Consider the following 18,407-nt stretch of genomic DNA (forward strand, 5'->3'; position numbering starts at 1 on the left):
TATGAATATATGTATATATCACACACACACACACACACACACACACACACACACACACACACACACACACACACACACACACACACACACACGCGCGCATATGTAACGTAATCACAAAATATCTGAAAATGATCATACATACACCCGAATTTCTTGTTAGCAAGTGTGAATTGACGTAAAAAAATGGCTTTTGCGAGAACTAGAGCAATCTGTATTCTGGTCTACAGACAAAAAAACACTTAACTACCACTCCTTCAGTTACACACACATACAAGTAACGCATATAAGTACACAAACTATCACACATAATGAAAGTATAAGGCAATCTACTAAAAATAAGACTGTACACTGAATCAGGTACAAGTACATACAATGCAGATACATCGATAAGCAGATCGATAGATAGACGGAACAGACAGATAAATAGACCGATATTAAAAATGCATATATATATAAAAATGAATAGACAGAGAGATAGATAGACAGAGAAGTAGGTAAACAGATAGATAATAAGTAAAAGATAAATAGATCGCCATATATATATCAACAAGTAGGTAAATTAGACAGATAGACAGATAAGCAGATAGATAAAACACAGACAGATAAACATACAGATAGATAAACATACAGACAATCAGACTTATAAACTGATAGACATACAAACAGATAGCTAGATAAACTGATAAACAGACAGGTAGATAAAATTATAGACATATAAACAGATAGACATAAACGAACAGATAGACAAATAAACAGACAGATAAACGGACAGATAGGTAAACAGATAAACAGACAGACACGATAAACAGACAGACAGACAAATAAACAGACAGACAGGCAGACAGGCAAGCTCACCCGACCGCCACTCATTCCTTCCCAAACAAAAGCCTGTCGATATAAATAACTTTGCCCTCGCCATCCCTCCTGAGTCCTCCTCGCCTCTCCAGGAATTCCACCGTGTAGTAACCGAGGATCCCCAGCAGGAGGAACACCAGCAGGATGATGACTTTGGGCTCGATGCAGATGAGGGTGCTGCAGGCGTACGAGATGATGAAGCCCGTCGACTCCCACAGGCGGTAGTTACTGAAGGCTGCCTCGGACTCGCCGGGGAAGATCACGCCGTAGAGGGCTGGGGGAAATCGGGGCCTCTTTGTGAGTGATTTACTTGTGTTATTGCTGTTATTGTTATGATAACAATACTATTGTTATTATCATCGTTAGTAGTAGTAGTAGCAGCAGTATTAGTATTCGTAGTATCATTATTATCATTATATAAAGTTGTAAATTTGTACTGTGTAGAGGGCTGGGGGAAATATATGTTTTTTGCGATTGATTTACTGATTGATTTATGGTATTTTATTATTATTATTATTGTAGTCTGTATGTAAAGAGCTGTGGGAAATATATTATATTTTTTATATTCATTAATTCATTTGTTTATGTTTGTCATTTTTATTTGTAAATAACATTAACAAGAACATTAACAAGAACAACATCAATGACAGTAACAGTAACAGCGAGAGTCCAAACCCACCGTTGATCTGCGTCTGCCACACGGCGTCCGCCACGCCCCACAGCCCGGCGAGCACGAAGAAGACTGGGAGGTCGTCGGGCGTTGGTGTCCAGTACCTCAGGGTGATGATGACCCCGAGGCTGACGAAGGCCCCGAAGGTGAACACAGGGAGGCGCCCCACAGCCTTGATCAAGGGCGAGAACGAGTAGGAACACACGGCGTCACAAACCCCGTAGCAGATCATGACGAAGCCGACCATGTGGACACCCAGGCCGCAGGATACATAGGCCTAGGAGGGGTTGGGGGAGGAGAGTCATGCGCGTGGCCGTCTATCTCTCTGTCTGATTATCTGTCTATCTGTTTATTTGTTTACCTGTCTATTTTCTTGACCTGACTATCTACCTTTCTGATTATCTATCTATCTGTTTATTTGTTTATTTGTTCATCTGTGTATGCGCTTTACCTGTCTGAAAATTAGATGTAGTAGTGAAGGAATACAATTAAATTCAGGGGACAATGAGAGTCATTTGCATGTAGGAAAAGAACAACATTTCGGGGAAATGTAGATTCATATATACAAATGAGGAGATGCAGTTATTATCAATCAATCAATTGCAGCCGTTGATGCCACTGCAGGCAGGTAGCCTTCTAAGCTCCTTTAGATAATACCACACTTTTCTTCAACCAAATCTCTCCATCTTTTCTCTGGTCTTCCCTTCCTTCTTCTCGCTTCTCTCTGTGTACATTCTGTTATCTTCTTTATCTTCTTGGCATTGTTCATTTGGGCTCTATGGCCTGCCCACTGGCCTTTCCGAGTTCTTGTTTTCTCTGCGATGTCTTAAACATAATTATCATGTACACGAAATGAAACCCTTACATTATTTTTGGGAGAAAATTAAGCCAGAATAAATTTAGGAGGATAAGTAGAAAAAAAAAAAAAACCCAGCTGTGGTGATAATGAAATTATTAAGCCAGAAAGAAATCCAGGAGTTAATTATAGTCATGGAATGAAACAGTCATTGCAGAATGGAAACAAAAAAACAAGAAAACAAAAGAAACTGAGGGAGGGAATTAGGGTAAAACTCCAAGTCTAAGGAGAAATTTATGGGGGAAAATATTCACATGAGCGCAGAATGAAACACAGTTTAAGAAAAGAAAAGAAAAGAAAGGTGGGGGGGATATACATTAAGGGAAACACTGATTGGAAACTTAATAAGATAAATAAAATCATTACGCTCGTGATATGAAGCAGATGCAGTAATATGGGGATATACTAAACCAGAAGAAATGTATGGAAATAAAAAAAGACAAAAGTTTATGGAATGAAACAAATAACCCCCCCCCCAAAAAAAAAAAAAAAAAAAAACGAAAAAACAGAAAGAAAGAAAACAAAACGAAAAACAACAACAACACTAAACAAGTATATTTCAAGATCCCCCTTGAATCTATTTTCATGTCTCAGGGCACCCGTAAGTGGAAACGATTATACATAATCATCAATCATATTTACTTCTCCTACACAAACTGCCAAGGTAAATAATGCAGGTGGATGGGGATAGCGTCTGCACGTTGGGAATCACAGACGGAACTGAAGGAAACTGTGCATGACTGAATACTCGATTTTGCAAACCGAGGGCACAGTGTTTTTGCCATTTACTTCATCTGTTCGGCGAAAGATATTTTTTGGTCAATATTACCCATGGCTACTATACTTTTAGGGTTGCATAAGTTGTGGAAGAAATTGAAATCCTCTTTGTGAATTTTGTGAGTTAATTGGAAATCAGTATCTTGAACCCGCTTCTCTCTCGACGCGACCTAGTTGGACTTACCCGGACGTAAAAATTGAGTCATACGGAGTGAAACACTGTCAGAATACTAAATGAAACAGTAAACCGCGACGTTTCCATTATTACTGGACTTTTGGTAAAGACCATTGCTATTGTTTTAAGTTTCATTTTATCACCTTACTAACGTGCCTGTGTTCGTTTACACGCTATTGGAAATACATGTGCATCCATGTACACATTGATACATAGAAAACAAACAAAAAAAAAAAAAAGGAGAGAGAAATAAAAAAAAAAAAAAAATCACAGGCTTACCGCAGTGAAATCGGCTCTCAGGAAAGCTTGTTCGAAAGAAAAAGAAAAAAATCACAGGCTTACCGCAGTGAAGTCGGCGCTGAGGAAAGCTTGTTCGAAAGAAAAATAAAAACAAATCACAGGCTTACCGCAGTGAAGTCGGCTCTCAGGAAAGCTTGTTCGAAAGAAAAAGAAAAACAAATTTCATGTTTACCGCAGTGAAGTCGGCGCTGAGGAAAGCTTGTTCGAAAGAAAAAGAAAAAGATCACAGGCTTACCGCAGTGAAGTCGGCGCTGAGGAAAGCCTGTTCGAAAGAAAAAGAAAAAAAAATCACAGGCTTACCGCAGTGAAGTCGGCGCTGAGGAAAGCCTGCTCGAGTCCCGAGTAAATGGTTATGGGGATGATGAGCATCTGGTATGGATGGCGGATGTGGATGAACGTTTTGGCCAGAAGCTTGAGGGTCGGCTCGTCGTCGCCTGGGGAGCCCGGGGCTTTCCTCTCGAACCTGCATTGGATTTTGAATAGGATATTTATAGTTGCTGATCTTTATTCATACGACATTTATTGATTGATTTTTGAAGATTTGAAGATTTTCATATTTCAATACAACAATGTATTCGACGCTAATGACCTTAGCTGCTGACGCGACAGATAATTTTAGATATCCAATCAATCAATATCAAACCTGCATTTTAAATAGGAAAAGTTTGTTTAGCATTTCCTTCATTTGAAATCGGAATTTTTTTTTATAGTACTTCTTTTAAATCTGCATTTAAAATATGATTTTTTTTCCAGTTAAACCTGCATTTAAAATAGGAAAGTTTTTAAATTTCATTCAAACGTGCATTTGAGATATGAAAGTAAAAAAAAAAAAAAAAAAAAAAAACTATGAATTCACTCCCAATCATAAATATCAACAACTTTTCCATTTCTTTTACTTTACTCACTCATCCACTCTATTCATAAATTTATGCATTAATCATCTTTTAAAAGGAGACTTACGTGCTCAACTGATCGACGAAGAGAATCACAATAAGCGAGGAGAGGAGGGCGAAGACGAGGTAAATGGAAGACATGGTGTACCTCTGCCACAGGGGGATCTCGTGCGTGCTGTTGCTGGTGCTCTCGTCCCCGTAGGCGTCCCGGGGGCAGAAGTTGTACCCGCAGCGCTGCAGATCCTCCTCGGTTTTGTTCTCGTCTGCCACGCCCATAGACAGGACTGGGGAGGGGGGGTGAGGGGTGTGGGCAGGGGGAGAAGAGAGAGAGGTGTGTGTGTGAGTCATTTAGGTAGGTAGAGAGAGATGGAGAAAGGGGAGAGGGAGGGAGGGAGAGAAGGAGGGAGGGAGGAAGAGAGAGAGAGAAAGAGAGGGGAGAGGGGAGAGGGGAGAGGGAGAGGGAGAGGGAGGGAGGGAGGGAGGGAGGGAGGGAGATATATATATATATATATATATATATATATATAGAGAGAGAGAGAGAGAGAGAGAGAGAGAGAGAGAGAGAGAAGAGGCACATAGAACGGGAAAAACGAAAAATAGCGACGAGGAGCCAACATACAGACAAGTCCATCTTCTCATCCTCCTCAAAGAAAGACAGAAAACTAAATAAAATAAAAAATACGCAAAATGTCTCTCTCTCTCCTCCTCCCGCCCCCCCCTCTCTCTCTCTCTCTAAATATCTATCAGTCTCCTTCCTTTCTCCCTCCACTTCCCCCTTCCCCCTTCCCCCTTCCTCCCTCTTTCTCCCTCCCTTCCCCTTCCCCCCCTCCCTCCAATACTCTTTTTCTCTCTCCCTCTCTATCTATCTATATATCTATCTATCAATCTCCTTTCTCTCTCTCTCTCCACTTTCCCCTTCCTCCTTCCTCCCTCTTTCTCCCTCCCTTCCCCTTTCACCCCCTTCCCCCTTTCCCCTCCCTTCCTCCAATACTCTCTCTCTCTCTCTTTCTCTCTCTCCCTCCCTCCCTCCCCCTCTCTCTCTCTTCCCTCAGTCCCACCAGAGACACACCTGTGGAGGAGATGATGTTGCCCCACACCTGCGTCGACTGAAAGAACAGGAAGAAGATGCCGAAGAATCTCGTGATGATGACGTCACTGTTGACACCCACCAGATCTGCGTAAATGGTACCAACCTGAGAGATTCGAATAAATAAGTGAATGGATTAATAAACGAAGGAATGCATAATCAAATAGAATGATGAAATGAAATGTTGATCTGTGGTAAAAGAAAATATGATAATGACCTGAACTGTTAGCTTGCAATTGAACTGAATGAATGGATACATGAATACGGACGTTTAAGGGCAGCTGTTTGTTTACAGAAAATGCGGAGTGTGGAAATCTAGGGAAATTATAACGTGTGGGTTATCAACTGTCTATTTGTCGAGAGTGTCATTATGAGAAAATGTTGTGGAGATAAACGGGACGGATTTATCTTTATCTATTATATCAGTTTATCTATATATCTGTTCATTTATCCATTTATAGTGACTGGGCGAGAGAGAGAGAGAGAGAGAGAGAGAGAGAGAGAGAGAGAGAGAGAGAGAGAGAGAGAGAGAGAGAGAGAGAGAGAGAGAGAGAGAGAGAGAGAGAGAGAGAGAGAGAATAGAGAGAGAGAGAGTGTGTGTATTGTTAGTATCAATCGTGTGTAAGAGAGAGGGAGATAGATAGATAGATAGATAGAGAGAGATAGATATAGAAGATCTTAAATGATAAGAAGATAAAAAAATACAGATTACCTGAAGCACAGCCTTTCTAAAGCAGACGCACGTACCATACTAAACGGCTTGCCACGCCTAGAACCAATAACCCGAGGAACAGACACAAACGCAGAGAAAGATTTAACTTCATTTAAAAAGGTCTCCTTACAGAACGGTTTTCACGCCTAACCACGAGAGGCAAATACACAAACAAGTAAATAACAATCCAATGAATAAATGAGCTCAATTGATTAATCATGCAACACAAAACGGGAAGCAAAAGGGGGAGATGCTGATCTTTTGATTAAAGGTCACTAGGCACACATAAGTGCATTCCTCATTTACATGGACTTATCTCAGTCAACACTTTTTTTTTATCGCTTATCATATCAACGTCAAGGGCAAAGTTACTCTTTCAGTGATAATTCTCTGGACTGTGCAATTTGATCATTTTTTTTGTCCGTCGTTGTTAGGTAATGAGTGTAAGGGTCATGTAAGTGTAAGGGTCATGTAAGTGTACGGGTCATGTAAGTGTAAGGGTCATGTAAGTGTAAGGGTCATGTAAGTGTAAGGGTCATGTAAGTGTACGGGTCATTTAAGTGTAAGGGTCAAGGGGTAAGGGTCATGTAAGTGTAAGGGTCATGTAAGTGTACGGGTCATTTAAGTGTAAGGGTCATGTAAGTGTAAGGGTCATGTAAGTGTACAGGTCATGTAAGTGTACGGGTCATTTAAGTGTAAGGGTCATTTAAGTGTAAGGGTCATGTAAGTGTAAGGGTCATGTAAGTGTACGGGTCATTTAAGTGTAAGGGTCATGTAAGTGTACGAGTCATTTAAGTGTACGGGTCATTTAAGTGTACGGGTCATTTAAGTGTAAGGGTCATGTAAGTGTAAGGGTCATGTAAGTGTACGGGTCATGTAAGTGTACGGGTCATGTAAGTGTACGGGTCATTTAAGTGTACGGGTCATGTAAGTGTAAGGGTCATGTAAGTGTACGGGTCATGTAAGTGTAAGGGTCATGTAAGTGTAAGGGTCATGTAAAGTGTAAGGGTCATGTAAGTGTAAGGATCATGTAAGTGTAAGGGTCATTTAAGTGTAAGGGTCATGTAAGTGTAAGGGTCATGTAAGTGTACGGGTCATGTAAGTGTAAGGGTCATGTAAGTGTCCGGGTCATTTAAGTGTAAGGGTCATGTAAGTGTAAGGGTCATGTAAGTGTAAGGGTCATGTAAGTGTACGGGTCATGTAAGTGTAAGGGTCATGTAAGTGTACGGTTCATTTAAGTGTAAGGGTCATGTAAGTGTACGGGTCATTTAAGTGTAAGGGTCATGTAAGTGTAAGGGTCATGTAAGTGTACGGGTCATTTAAGTATACGGGTCATGTAAGTGTACGGGTCATGTAAGTGTAGGGGTCATGTAAGTGTAAGGGTCATGTAAGTGTACGGGTCATTTAAGTGTAAGGGTCATGTACGTGTAAGGGTCATGTAAGTGTAAGTGTCATGTAAGTGTAAGGGTCATTTAAGTGTACGGGTCATGTAAGTGTAAGGGTCATGTAAGTGTACGGGCCATGTAAGTGTAAGGGTCATGTAAGTGTACGGGTCATTTAAGTGTAAAGGTCATGTAAGTGTACGGGTCATGTAAGTGTACGGGTCATATAAGTGTAAGGGTCATGTAAGTGTACGGGTCATGTAAGTGTAAGGCTCATGTAAGTGTACGGGTCATTTAAGTGTAAGGGTCATGTAAGTGCACGGGTCATGTAAGTGTAAGGGTCATTTAAGTGTACGGGTCATGTAAGTGTACGGGTCATGTAAGTGTAAGGGTCATGTAAGTGTAAGGGTCATTTAAGTGTAAGGGTCATGTAAGTGTAAGGGTCATGTAAGTGTACGGGTCATGTAAGTGTAAGGGTCATGTAAGTGTAAGGGTCATGTAAAGTGTAAGGGTCATGTAAGTGTAAGGATCATGTAAGTGTAAGGGTCATTTAAGTGTAAGGGTCATGTAAGTGTAAGGGTCATGTAAGTGTACGGGTCATGTAAGTGTAAGGGTCATGTAAGTGTACGGGTCATTTAAGTGTAAGGGTCATGTAAGTGTACGGGTCATTTAAGTGTAAGGGTCATGTAAGTGTAAGGGTCATGTAAGTGTACGGGTCATTTAAGTGTACGGGTCATGTAAGTGTACGGGTCATGTAAGTGTAGGGGTCATGTAAGTGTAAGGGTCATGTAAGTGTACGGGTCATTTAAGTGTACGGGTCATGTAAGTGTCATGTAAGTGTAAGGGTCATGTACGTGTAAGGGTCATGTAAGTGTACGGGTCATATAAGTGTAAGGGTCATGTAAGTGTACGGGTCATGTAAGTGTAAGGGTCATGTAAGTGTAAGGGTCATTTAAGTGTACGGGTCATTTAAGTGTAAGGGTCATGTAAGTGTACGGGTCATGTAAGTGTAAGGGTCATGTAAGTGTAAGGGTCATGTAAGTGTAAGGGTCATGTAAGTGTAAGGGTCATGTAAGTGTAAGGGTCATGTAAGTGTAAGGGTCATGTAAGTGTACGGGTCATGTAAGTGTACGGGTCATATAAGTGTAAGGGTCATGTAAGTGTAAGGGTCATGTAAGTGTAAGGGTCATGTAAGTGTAAGGGTCATGTAAAAGAGAGAGAGAGAGAGAGAGAGAGAGAGAGAGAGAGAGAGAGAGAGAGAGAGAGACAGAGAGAGAGAGAGAAAGAGAGAGAGAGATCCACCCGCATCAAGAAACCAAGCCTTAAGCCAGTCCCAAGCCCGCCCTCAGCACCTTGGTGAGGTAGGTGCACTTGGCGGACCACATGGGGGCGGCACCGAGCCCGACCACCACCGCCGTGGGCACGAGCGTGTAGATCCTGGGGTAGAACTGCGCCGCCATGTAGGTCGAGTAGCACAGCATGCAGGCCGCCATCGTGTACTTCTCGTGCAGCCGCTTGATCATCCACGTGGGAAGGAAGCAGCACGAGAACACGAAGGCGGCGTACAAGGCCGTTTGCGCAGCTGTTCCATCTGCCCTGAGAGTACAGAGGAACAGTATAAAAGTTGCATCGATCTCGCCATCAGTGCCGGCTTGTACTGTTGGAGGCAAACGAGATCCATCACAGTTCGATTACTCTGGTACGTCTTCGTTAGAGTTTTTTTTTTTTCTATTGTTAGTATAATATTCACTGCAAGACATGATAAAGTATTTCAGTGAAAGAATTGAATGAATGAATAAATGAATGCTACTAACGTAAGGTAAAGGCATTTAACGGCTAGCATTCAGTAACATGATCTAAAGTGTGAATCTGCTTAGAATCAGAATAAAGTGTCATATATTCTTTAAAAGATCTCACAATTAAAATAAATTTACCAAACCAGCAAAGACATGCAAAATACATTGTTTTGCGCGCGCGTTTATACTTCGAAAATAAACGATGAAAATGGACTAAAATCACACACACACACACACACACACACACACACACACACACACACACACACACACACACACACGCACACACACACACACACATACACACATACACATACACACATACAGACATACACACACACACACACACTCACACACACACACACACACACACACACACACACACACACACACGCACACACACACATACACATACACACATACACACACACATACACACAAAAACATACACACACACACACACACACACACACACACACACACACACACACACACACACACACACACACACACACACACACACACACACATATATATATATATATATATATATATATATATAGTAAACTGTTTAGGGACATAACCACTATAGAGATTTTTTTCATATTACAGACACGCGACAAAGTTTGCGCATCAAGCCACTCACTTGTTAATGGACGACTGAAGATTCGACATGGAATTGTAACTCGTGAAGAGAAACGTAAAGGCGATGGAAATAACTATGATGTTCTTAAAGATGGCGATTTTCTCCCTCTTCTCCTCGGGCGTGAGAATCTTGGCCCCCTTAAAGACCGGCGTGACCGAGTTGCCATCCGGGCTCGAGTTGCCATCCGGGGCCGAGTTGCCATCCGGGGCCGAGTTGCCATCCGGGTCCTTCGGGGTATGCGTGTGCACTGCCGGCAGGAGGGGAGAAGGCGGTTGAAGCTGGGTCCTGCGGCGGCGAGGGAGCTGTCTTTGGCTTCATGGTTTAGATGTTTGATAAACCGGGTATGTTTTTACATGCACGAACACGCTCGCACGCTCACACAGACATACATATACATATATGTATATATATATATACACACACACACACACATATGTATATATATATACACACACACATATGTATATATATATATATATATATATATATATATATATGCATATATTTATGTATATATTTATGTAATATATATGCAAGTATATATTTATGTATATATATGTATGTATGTATTTATTTATATATATGTATGTATATATTTATTTATATATGTATTCATATGTGTATATATACACATATATTTATATATACATATAAGTAGTAGAATAGATGAACACCTAGGCCCATTTAACGGTTTGTACCCCGTCCCTTCAAATTCAAATTTTAACCCATCTCCCCTTCCCTTCCCCCCTCGTAGAGCCTCAAAAATTCAGATACGCAATTTGAAATTACTCAATGATAGATTTTGAAACGTCCTAAATACTTTAACATTTTAATCCTACACGTTATTCGACGCGGCAGATAATTCTAAATAATCAGTCAATCATGTTTTGAGGTTAATGACGGTGGTGGGAAAACTGGTAATAACCGTCACTGAAATTTAAAATGTTCGCTCTACGCAGGTGTAAGACAAAAAGCTACGCATTTGGCAAAATCCATCTCTCATTCCATAAAGTTATGTAAAATCGCAAAGATTATAAATGACAATTTTGAGATGTTCAAAAATGCATGATAGAACAAGGGTGCAGTCCTCACAAGATTTACCTTCGTGGGCGATTAATAAGCTTGCGACCTCCTCTCATCATTTAACATGTTACAGTAGCTCTTCTTACTATGCATCTTCATAATTCACAGTTCAGTGAAAAGGATCATGAAACTCTTGTAGTACTCAACATGCCTGTATTATGGATTTCCAACCAAACACATCTAACAGGCGATAACACAAGTAAAATAAAAATAAACTCTCTGCGTATGGCTAGATGCAGTAAGCACTCCCTCGAATGTTTGCATGTGTTGACGCTCTACCTGAGTGTCTGTCACCACCGCGCGATAATTAACTGCTTACAAATATGCGGTAAGAGATGGGGCTAGATTAGTTGCTATCTTTTGGAGATGGTTAGCTCGCCGTCGGACTATGGCAATGTTCTTTACCGGAAAACGCATTTTCTGGCAACACTTATTAAGTAATATGAACATACATTTCCTTAAATCCCTCTGTACAAATAGAGGCAAATAATTTTACACTGACATTAAATCAAACTTGCAACTCGACCTCTTTAATATGTTCTGATAAACTTAATGCACATTTCTAACATACAAAGAAAATAACATGTCTAAACCTTGAACATCCTTTGACTGAGATATAATTTTTCACTATATCACTGATTCTTTTAATCCGTTAACGACACTGAGTGGAATTTGGAAAGACCTTTTTGCCTGTTTTACAAGGTATCTGTATCCACTTTCGACTCAAATTGCAGTTTCCCTTCTCAAATCTTGACAAAAAATCGTACTGTAGACGGATAAGTCGACGTGGGAGTTTGGTGACGAAATATCCGGTTTATCTTTTGAAGATTGCAATAAAAGTTTCAGTGAAAGTAGTCTATTTGTCCTTTCCTTTATGAAAAAGGGATGTGTACATAACTTTTATATATATATATATATATATAAAAATCTGAAAACATTTATATGTTGAAGGGTGAGAAATATTTCTGCAAGTTTTAGTGATTTTTTATATATAACAAAGGTTAATTTGTGTCACTAATACATTTACATGTTTTTAGATAAAGAAGTTTTAGAAATATCAGGTTGTTTAATAACTCGAATGCGTCTCCCCCCCCCCCCCTCCTCCTTAGCCGCCGCCGCCGTTGCCGCATGCGGATTTAGTTCTCCCGCATTGCACAGCCGCATCGGGGACGGGCGCGGCGCGTGCGGAAGTAGCTGAAATGTGATCTCGCTCATCTGAACTGGGGTCCGTATTATAGGGGGAATTATGCTCTCAACAGATAAATCGACGAAGAAGTTGGGTGATAATAAAGTCACTTTATCTGTTGAATGATTATAATACAAGATTTAATGAAAGTGATTTTTAAGGCGATGTTAATATTCTTTATTCTTGTTATAAAAGGCTTATATAGTAATTTCATCATAAATATTGGTACTGTAGGTTAGCACGTTTTTTCTGTGTGTCATTTAAGAATAATTACGTATTTTGAAATATGGGAATAAGAGAAAATATGAAAATGTGTTTGCGAATAGAAGAGAAAAACAAAAAATAACCTAATTGTTCGGAAGGTGAGAATCTGAATAGATGTTGGTATTCGATTCTAACAAATTTTCTCGACTATTATTATCATTTTTTAAATCTTTTGGTTTATTCGGGTTATTCGTTTTCTTTATAATAATGACGAAGAGATATTACTTTTTCATGTTTTCTAAAATCCTTCATAAAAACGTCCAAGCTTCGCATAGGCTAAAAGCATCACCAGATCGGAATCAAGCCTCTGAATGCTTGGTGTCGTGTGCAGTCGCGTCATAACTATATTTATGATCACAGTCACTACTTTTACTGCCTTGCAGTATTTAAAATTTATTTGTTCTACTACTTATATATGTATATCCGTGTATATATATACATATATACATACATATACATACATGCATATATGTATGTATATATATAGATATGTATATATATATATATACATATGTACATATACGTGCATGTGTATATACACATATAAGTATGTATATGAATATATGTATACATATATATGTGTATATACATATATGCATGTATGTATATATACATATACATATATATATATACATATATATGTTTATATGTGTGTGTGTGTGTTTGTATATGTGTGGAACTACACACACACATATATGTGTATATATCCATATATATATCTGCATATATATACCTGTATATGTATATATACATCTAAATATCTATACATATGTATATATATACATATACATATGTATATATATACATATACATGTATATACTTATATATAAATAGATATATATGTATGCATTTATATACATACATATATATACATATATACACACATATATATATATATATATATATATATATATATATATGAACACACACACACACACACACACGCACACACACACACACACACACACACACACACGCGCGCGCGCGCGCACGCGTATATATATATATATGCATATGTATATATATGTGTATATATATGTACACACACACACATTTATGCATATGTATACATATGTGTATATATGTATAAATATCCATATATATGTATATACATATATATACACATGTATATACACATATATATATACACATACATATAATATGTATATATGTAGCTATATATACACATATATATGTTAATATATAGCTCTGTATGTGTGTGTGTGTATATATATATATATATATATATATATATATATATATATGTGTGTGTGTGTGTGTGTGTGTGTGTGTGTGTGTGTGTGTGTGTGTGTTTACACACACACATATATATATGTGTATATGTATACATATATATACATATATGTATACACACAAAAATAAAACGATAGCAATGGCCACCCTGCAGGGCAAGGGAGCAGCGGACTATCAGAACAAAACAACGGGGCTTCCTCACGCTGTACCGGGTCGTCGTCGTCTTGAACAAAAGCTGAATTATCGAAGCTTACTTGCAGCCCTTGGTCCGCCATGCTGGGTGCTCGCGTCGGCTTGGGAGATTTCCTTTAGTCTTTAAAGGAAAAAGGAGATGTAGAGAGAAATGAGAGCGGGAGAGGAAGCGATGGGGTGTGATGGGATGATGGTGATAGTGTGGGGGGAAGTGGTGATGGTGAGAAGGAGGGGGAAGGTGATGGTGGCGATGATTCTTATGGTAAAGAGCGACATTTACTTGACTCTGCCTTCTTGGATTCATGCATTGGGTTTTAAAAGATTTTATAATAAATAGCATGATGTAGAGAATGATGGAGGATGGAGTCGATAATGAAAAGAACGTTAATGGTAAAGATTACTACGATGATTATATATATTTTTTTATAGGCACTGATGTGAGGTGAGAAAAAAAACTGAAAGATGATACTGGCACTAAAGGGGAAACATGCAAACTTAAGCAATAATAATAATATCAAAAATATAATATAGATGAAAACAATATGGATGGTGAAAATATATAGGTATGTATATATATATGTATACATATACATAAACACACTCATAAGTGTGCATATGCGTGTCGGTTTTCATATGTACGCGTGTATCATGAAATCACCAGTAGTTAAGAGCTAAACATCCAAAACAAGAAGGTAAGGAAGAAGACGACGAAGAAGAAGAAGAAATAGAAGAAGAGGAAGAAGAAGAAGAAGAAAAAGAAGAAGAATAATAAGAAGAAGCGCAGGAAGAAGAATAATAAGAAAAATATGAAGAAGAATAAGATGAAGAAGAAGAGGAAGAAGAAGCAGCAGGAAGAAGAATAAGAATAAGAAGAAGAAGAAGAAGAGGAGGAAGAAGCAGGAGCAGAAGAGGAAATCGGAGCGCCCTTGCGGGCAAGAGCGCTCGGCCAGGCACTCGACACGCCGCCGGATCCTACCTCAAGGCGAATCCCAGATTACGAGAGCCTCTGTCCACTCCGCGATAAGGAACAAGTGAAACGAGATAACGTATCGGTAAATAACAGCTAATGAAAAATGAGGAAGGGTACTCTTTCTTCGATTCCGATGAAAGATAACAATTCGTAATAATGTTGACAGCAAGTGCGATGGTGGTGATGGTGAATGTGATGGTGCTGCTGATGTTTATTTGAATGGTGATGATGACCTTAATGCTGATGCTGACATTGGTGGTGATGGTGTCATTAATGATAATATAGTGATAATGTTAATGATAATATCCAAAAAAGCCAATTTCCCAAGGACAGAAATGCAGCAGTTTCCACCATGGTTTTCAATGTGTTTATTTTCCTTTCTTTATGTGAACTTTATCTGTGAATATCATTTGATTTATGGATGTTACAGTGTTTTCATTAAATCCAAATGTGGGATAAATTTCAACAATCATATCGTAACAATAACAACCCATCTCTACTTATAAACAGAATGGTTATATAAGAACCCCGCATATAAATGTCCGAACAGTGTTCATGGCGACACGTGTAAAAGAGGTGAAAATGAGACTGAAAATGAAAATGAGAACCTACACAGTGCAAGAGATGTACTTCAGTGGTGTCGAGTATATTTATGTATTTCTGGCGAAGATAAAATCAAATACATTTCTTGCATTGGGAAGATATCCATTCTAATCCATTCCTTTTTCTACATGGAAATGTCTTTTAACGCATCCAATGGACCCCGATAAACAAATCTAAAAAGACTACACGAAAAAAAAAAAACCATCAGTAATATATCTTTTTTAAAATATAAATGAATAAAAAAAAAATGGTCCGCACATCCACACAAGATTTTATTAACAACTTCACTTACGGTCTTTTTTAAGCACGAAATTGGCTACAGAAAAGGAAGAAAAGGAAAAGGAAATGAAAGAAAAGAAGAATTAAGCCGGACATCCATGGTGAAGATAAGGTGTTAATCTGAGATGATGCTAATGATATTAATGATGATAATATCAGTGAAAATGACAGAGATGGTGATAAACATAATAATAACACTGGTGATGGAGATCATGATAATGATATAAATGATGGAGATAAGATCAACAATGAACATTTTATCATTGATAATAATGATAATAATAATGGAAATGGTAATGATGAAGCAATAATCATAATTATAGAAATGATAATGATAATAATAGTAATAATAACAGTGAAAATTATGATAATGGTAATAGTAATAAAAACGATTGTAATAATGAGTATAACAATAACAATAATTGTAGGAGTAATAATAATAATAATGAGAGAAATGATAATAATGATAATAAAAATGATAATAATAATAATCATAATAATGTTAATAACATTTATAAAAATGGAAATTAAAAATAATAATGATAATGATAATAATAATGATAATAATGATATTAAAATTATAATAATGATAATTATAATGATGTTAATAAAATCAATATTTTTTAAAATAATAATGATAATAATAATAATGATAGAGAAAAAAATAATAGTAGCAACGATGATAATGATAACATTAACAATAATATTGGTGATGATAATGATAATGATTATATAATGGTACTACTATTATGATAATAATAATAATAATAATAATAATTATTATTATTATCATAACAATAATAGTAATAACAACAACGATAATATTTATAATAACAACATCAATAACGATAAAAATAACGATGATAATAATAAAAACGATGATAATACTACTACTAATAATAATGAAATACTGATTACAAAAATAATCAAGATAATGATGATAGTGGTATTTATCATAATAATAATGATAATAATAATAATAGTAATGATAATATTAAGAATGACAACAACACAATAGTAACAGTTATTATGATAATAATAACAATAAGTATTGTTATTATTATTTATATTTAAATGAATAATTGCAATAACAGTAGTGTTTATGATAATTATGGTCAGTAGTGAAATAGTAATGATAATAATTTTTTTCTAGATGTATAATTAATCTATTGTTATTCTCTATTAAAACACTTCATGATCCCCTGTTTTGTTCTTATCACTTGAATAATCTTCCCTCCAACTAAGCAACCAGTTTCTCCTATTAAAATAATCACTCTAAAAGTCGTGATACTGACATGAGGAATGATGAAGATTGGACGAAAAGCGATCAACCACCCCCTTTTGTTGATGGCTCTGTTCTTCTCCTCGCTGAGTCCACCTCAATACTGATTTCGTATCTCAATAGCATCTACCCTAATACTTCAGCCTTCTGTGACGCAACAGTTTATCTTTGTCTGGTGGGGGGGGGGGGGGGGGGAGGGGTGTATGAGGTGTCAAACATGGGTGTTTAAGGTCGCATGTCGTGAAGTGTCTGGAGTGCAGGTCATTGCTGGAGGTCGGTTGGCTCTACTTCAGGTGGCCGTGGAAACTGATGGGTGTGCAGTATGTATGCATTTGCTACATAAACACTCACATGTACATAAACAAACACACACACACACATATATATATATATATATATATATATATAGACACACACACACACACACACACACGCACACACACACACACATATATGTATAAATGAATATATATATATATATGTGTATATGCATATATATATATTTATATATATATGAATATCCATATATTCACACACACTTATACACACATCTACATATATACTCGTCATGTAACTCCTGCGTCCCGGGACAACCGCGTCCTTGGGTGCGGCGGCGTCCAGCAAAACCCCTTTTCGCACCTACCGTTTTATCTCGAGGCTTTGACAGAGTTGTCATTGCACAGCGCAGCCCTTGCGGCGCCCTGCTTGCACAGCTCTTCATCGAGGGCGAGCGCCTGCCACTGCGTCACGTCTGAGTAACTCTTATGAAAAAGTTCAAGAATATTGCAAAATATAATAGACGACAGCGAATGAGTCAAAGAAAAAAAGGAGAGAAAAAATACACTTTCTGTGTTCTTGTTTTTTAAATGATATATATACACATAATATATATATTTATATATATATTTTAGCGTTGTAACAATATCACTTTAATGACTATAATCTTACTGCCTATTGTTATTGAGGAAACAATCCGAACGAATACATGCACATCTGCATACAAACATGTAAATCATCCTACAGTAGCACTCATATATTCATATTTCTCAGTAACAATGAAGAATGCATATTGATATAATCTCTATCACTGTATTAACGCATGAAAGTGAGATATTTTTGTCTCATTTATAAATTCTTCATTTTT

General features: G+C 37.7%; 1 protein-coding gene across 3 annotated transcripts; it reads right to left on the minus strand.

Annotated features, from left to right (window-relative positions):
* Positions 1-732: 732 nt before the first annotated feature.
* On the minus strand, positions 733-17,360 carry LOC125048166 (UNC93-like protein). Of its 3 annotated transcripts, none has more exons than XM_047646725.1 (9): positions 17,277-17,360; positions 14,140-14,250; positions 10,150-10,396; positions 9,060-9,303; positions 5,596-5,719; positions 4,675-4,810; positions 3,934-4,096; positions 1,535-1,802; positions 733-1,129 (listed from the first exon to the last, which is right to left on the minus strand). In XM_047646725.1, exons 2-9 carry the CDS (start codon positions 14,210-14,212, stop codon positions 867-869), a joined length of 1,518 nt encoding a protein of 505 aa, XP_047502681.1. In that variant the 5' UTR covers positions 14,213-14,250; positions 17,277-17,360; the 3' UTR covers positions 733-866. The 3 variants fall into 3 exon arrangements, with proteins under 3 accessions (XP_047502681.1, XP_047502680.1, XP_047502682.1); XM_047646724.1 differs by having other exon boundaries at positions 4,594-4,810; XM_047646726.1 differs by lacking the exon at positions 17,277-17,360 and having other exon boundaries at positions 4,594-4,810; positions 14,147-14,247.
* Positions 17,361-18,407: the final 1,047 nt, after the last annotated feature.

This window comes from Penaeus chinensis, chromosome 43 (assembly GCF_019202785.1).
Source record: "Penaeus chinensis breed Huanghai No. 1 chromosome 43, ASM1920278v2, whole genome shotgun sequence".
Lineage (NCBI taxonomy): Eukaryota > Metazoa > Arthropoda > Malacostraca > Decapoda > Penaeidae > Penaeus > Penaeus chinensis.

What these genes read in the sequence shown, in the direction of transcription:
- LOC125048166 (XM_047646724.1), bottom strand. Translation starts at nt 14,212, where the DNA reads ATGGCGGACCAAGGGCTGCAAGTAAGCTTCGATAATTCAGCTTTTGTT. An exon ending in CTTCAGTCGTCCATTAACAA is followed by an intron (nt 9,304 to 10,149) that starts GTGAGTGGCTTG and finishes CTGTACTCTCAG; the next exon opens with GGCAGATGGAACAGCTGCGC. An exon ending in TTCGTCGATCAGTTGAGCAC is followed by an intron (nt 4,097 to 4,593) that starts GTAAGTCTCCTT and finishes AATCCAATGCAG; the next exon opens with GTTCGAGAGGAAAGCCCCGG.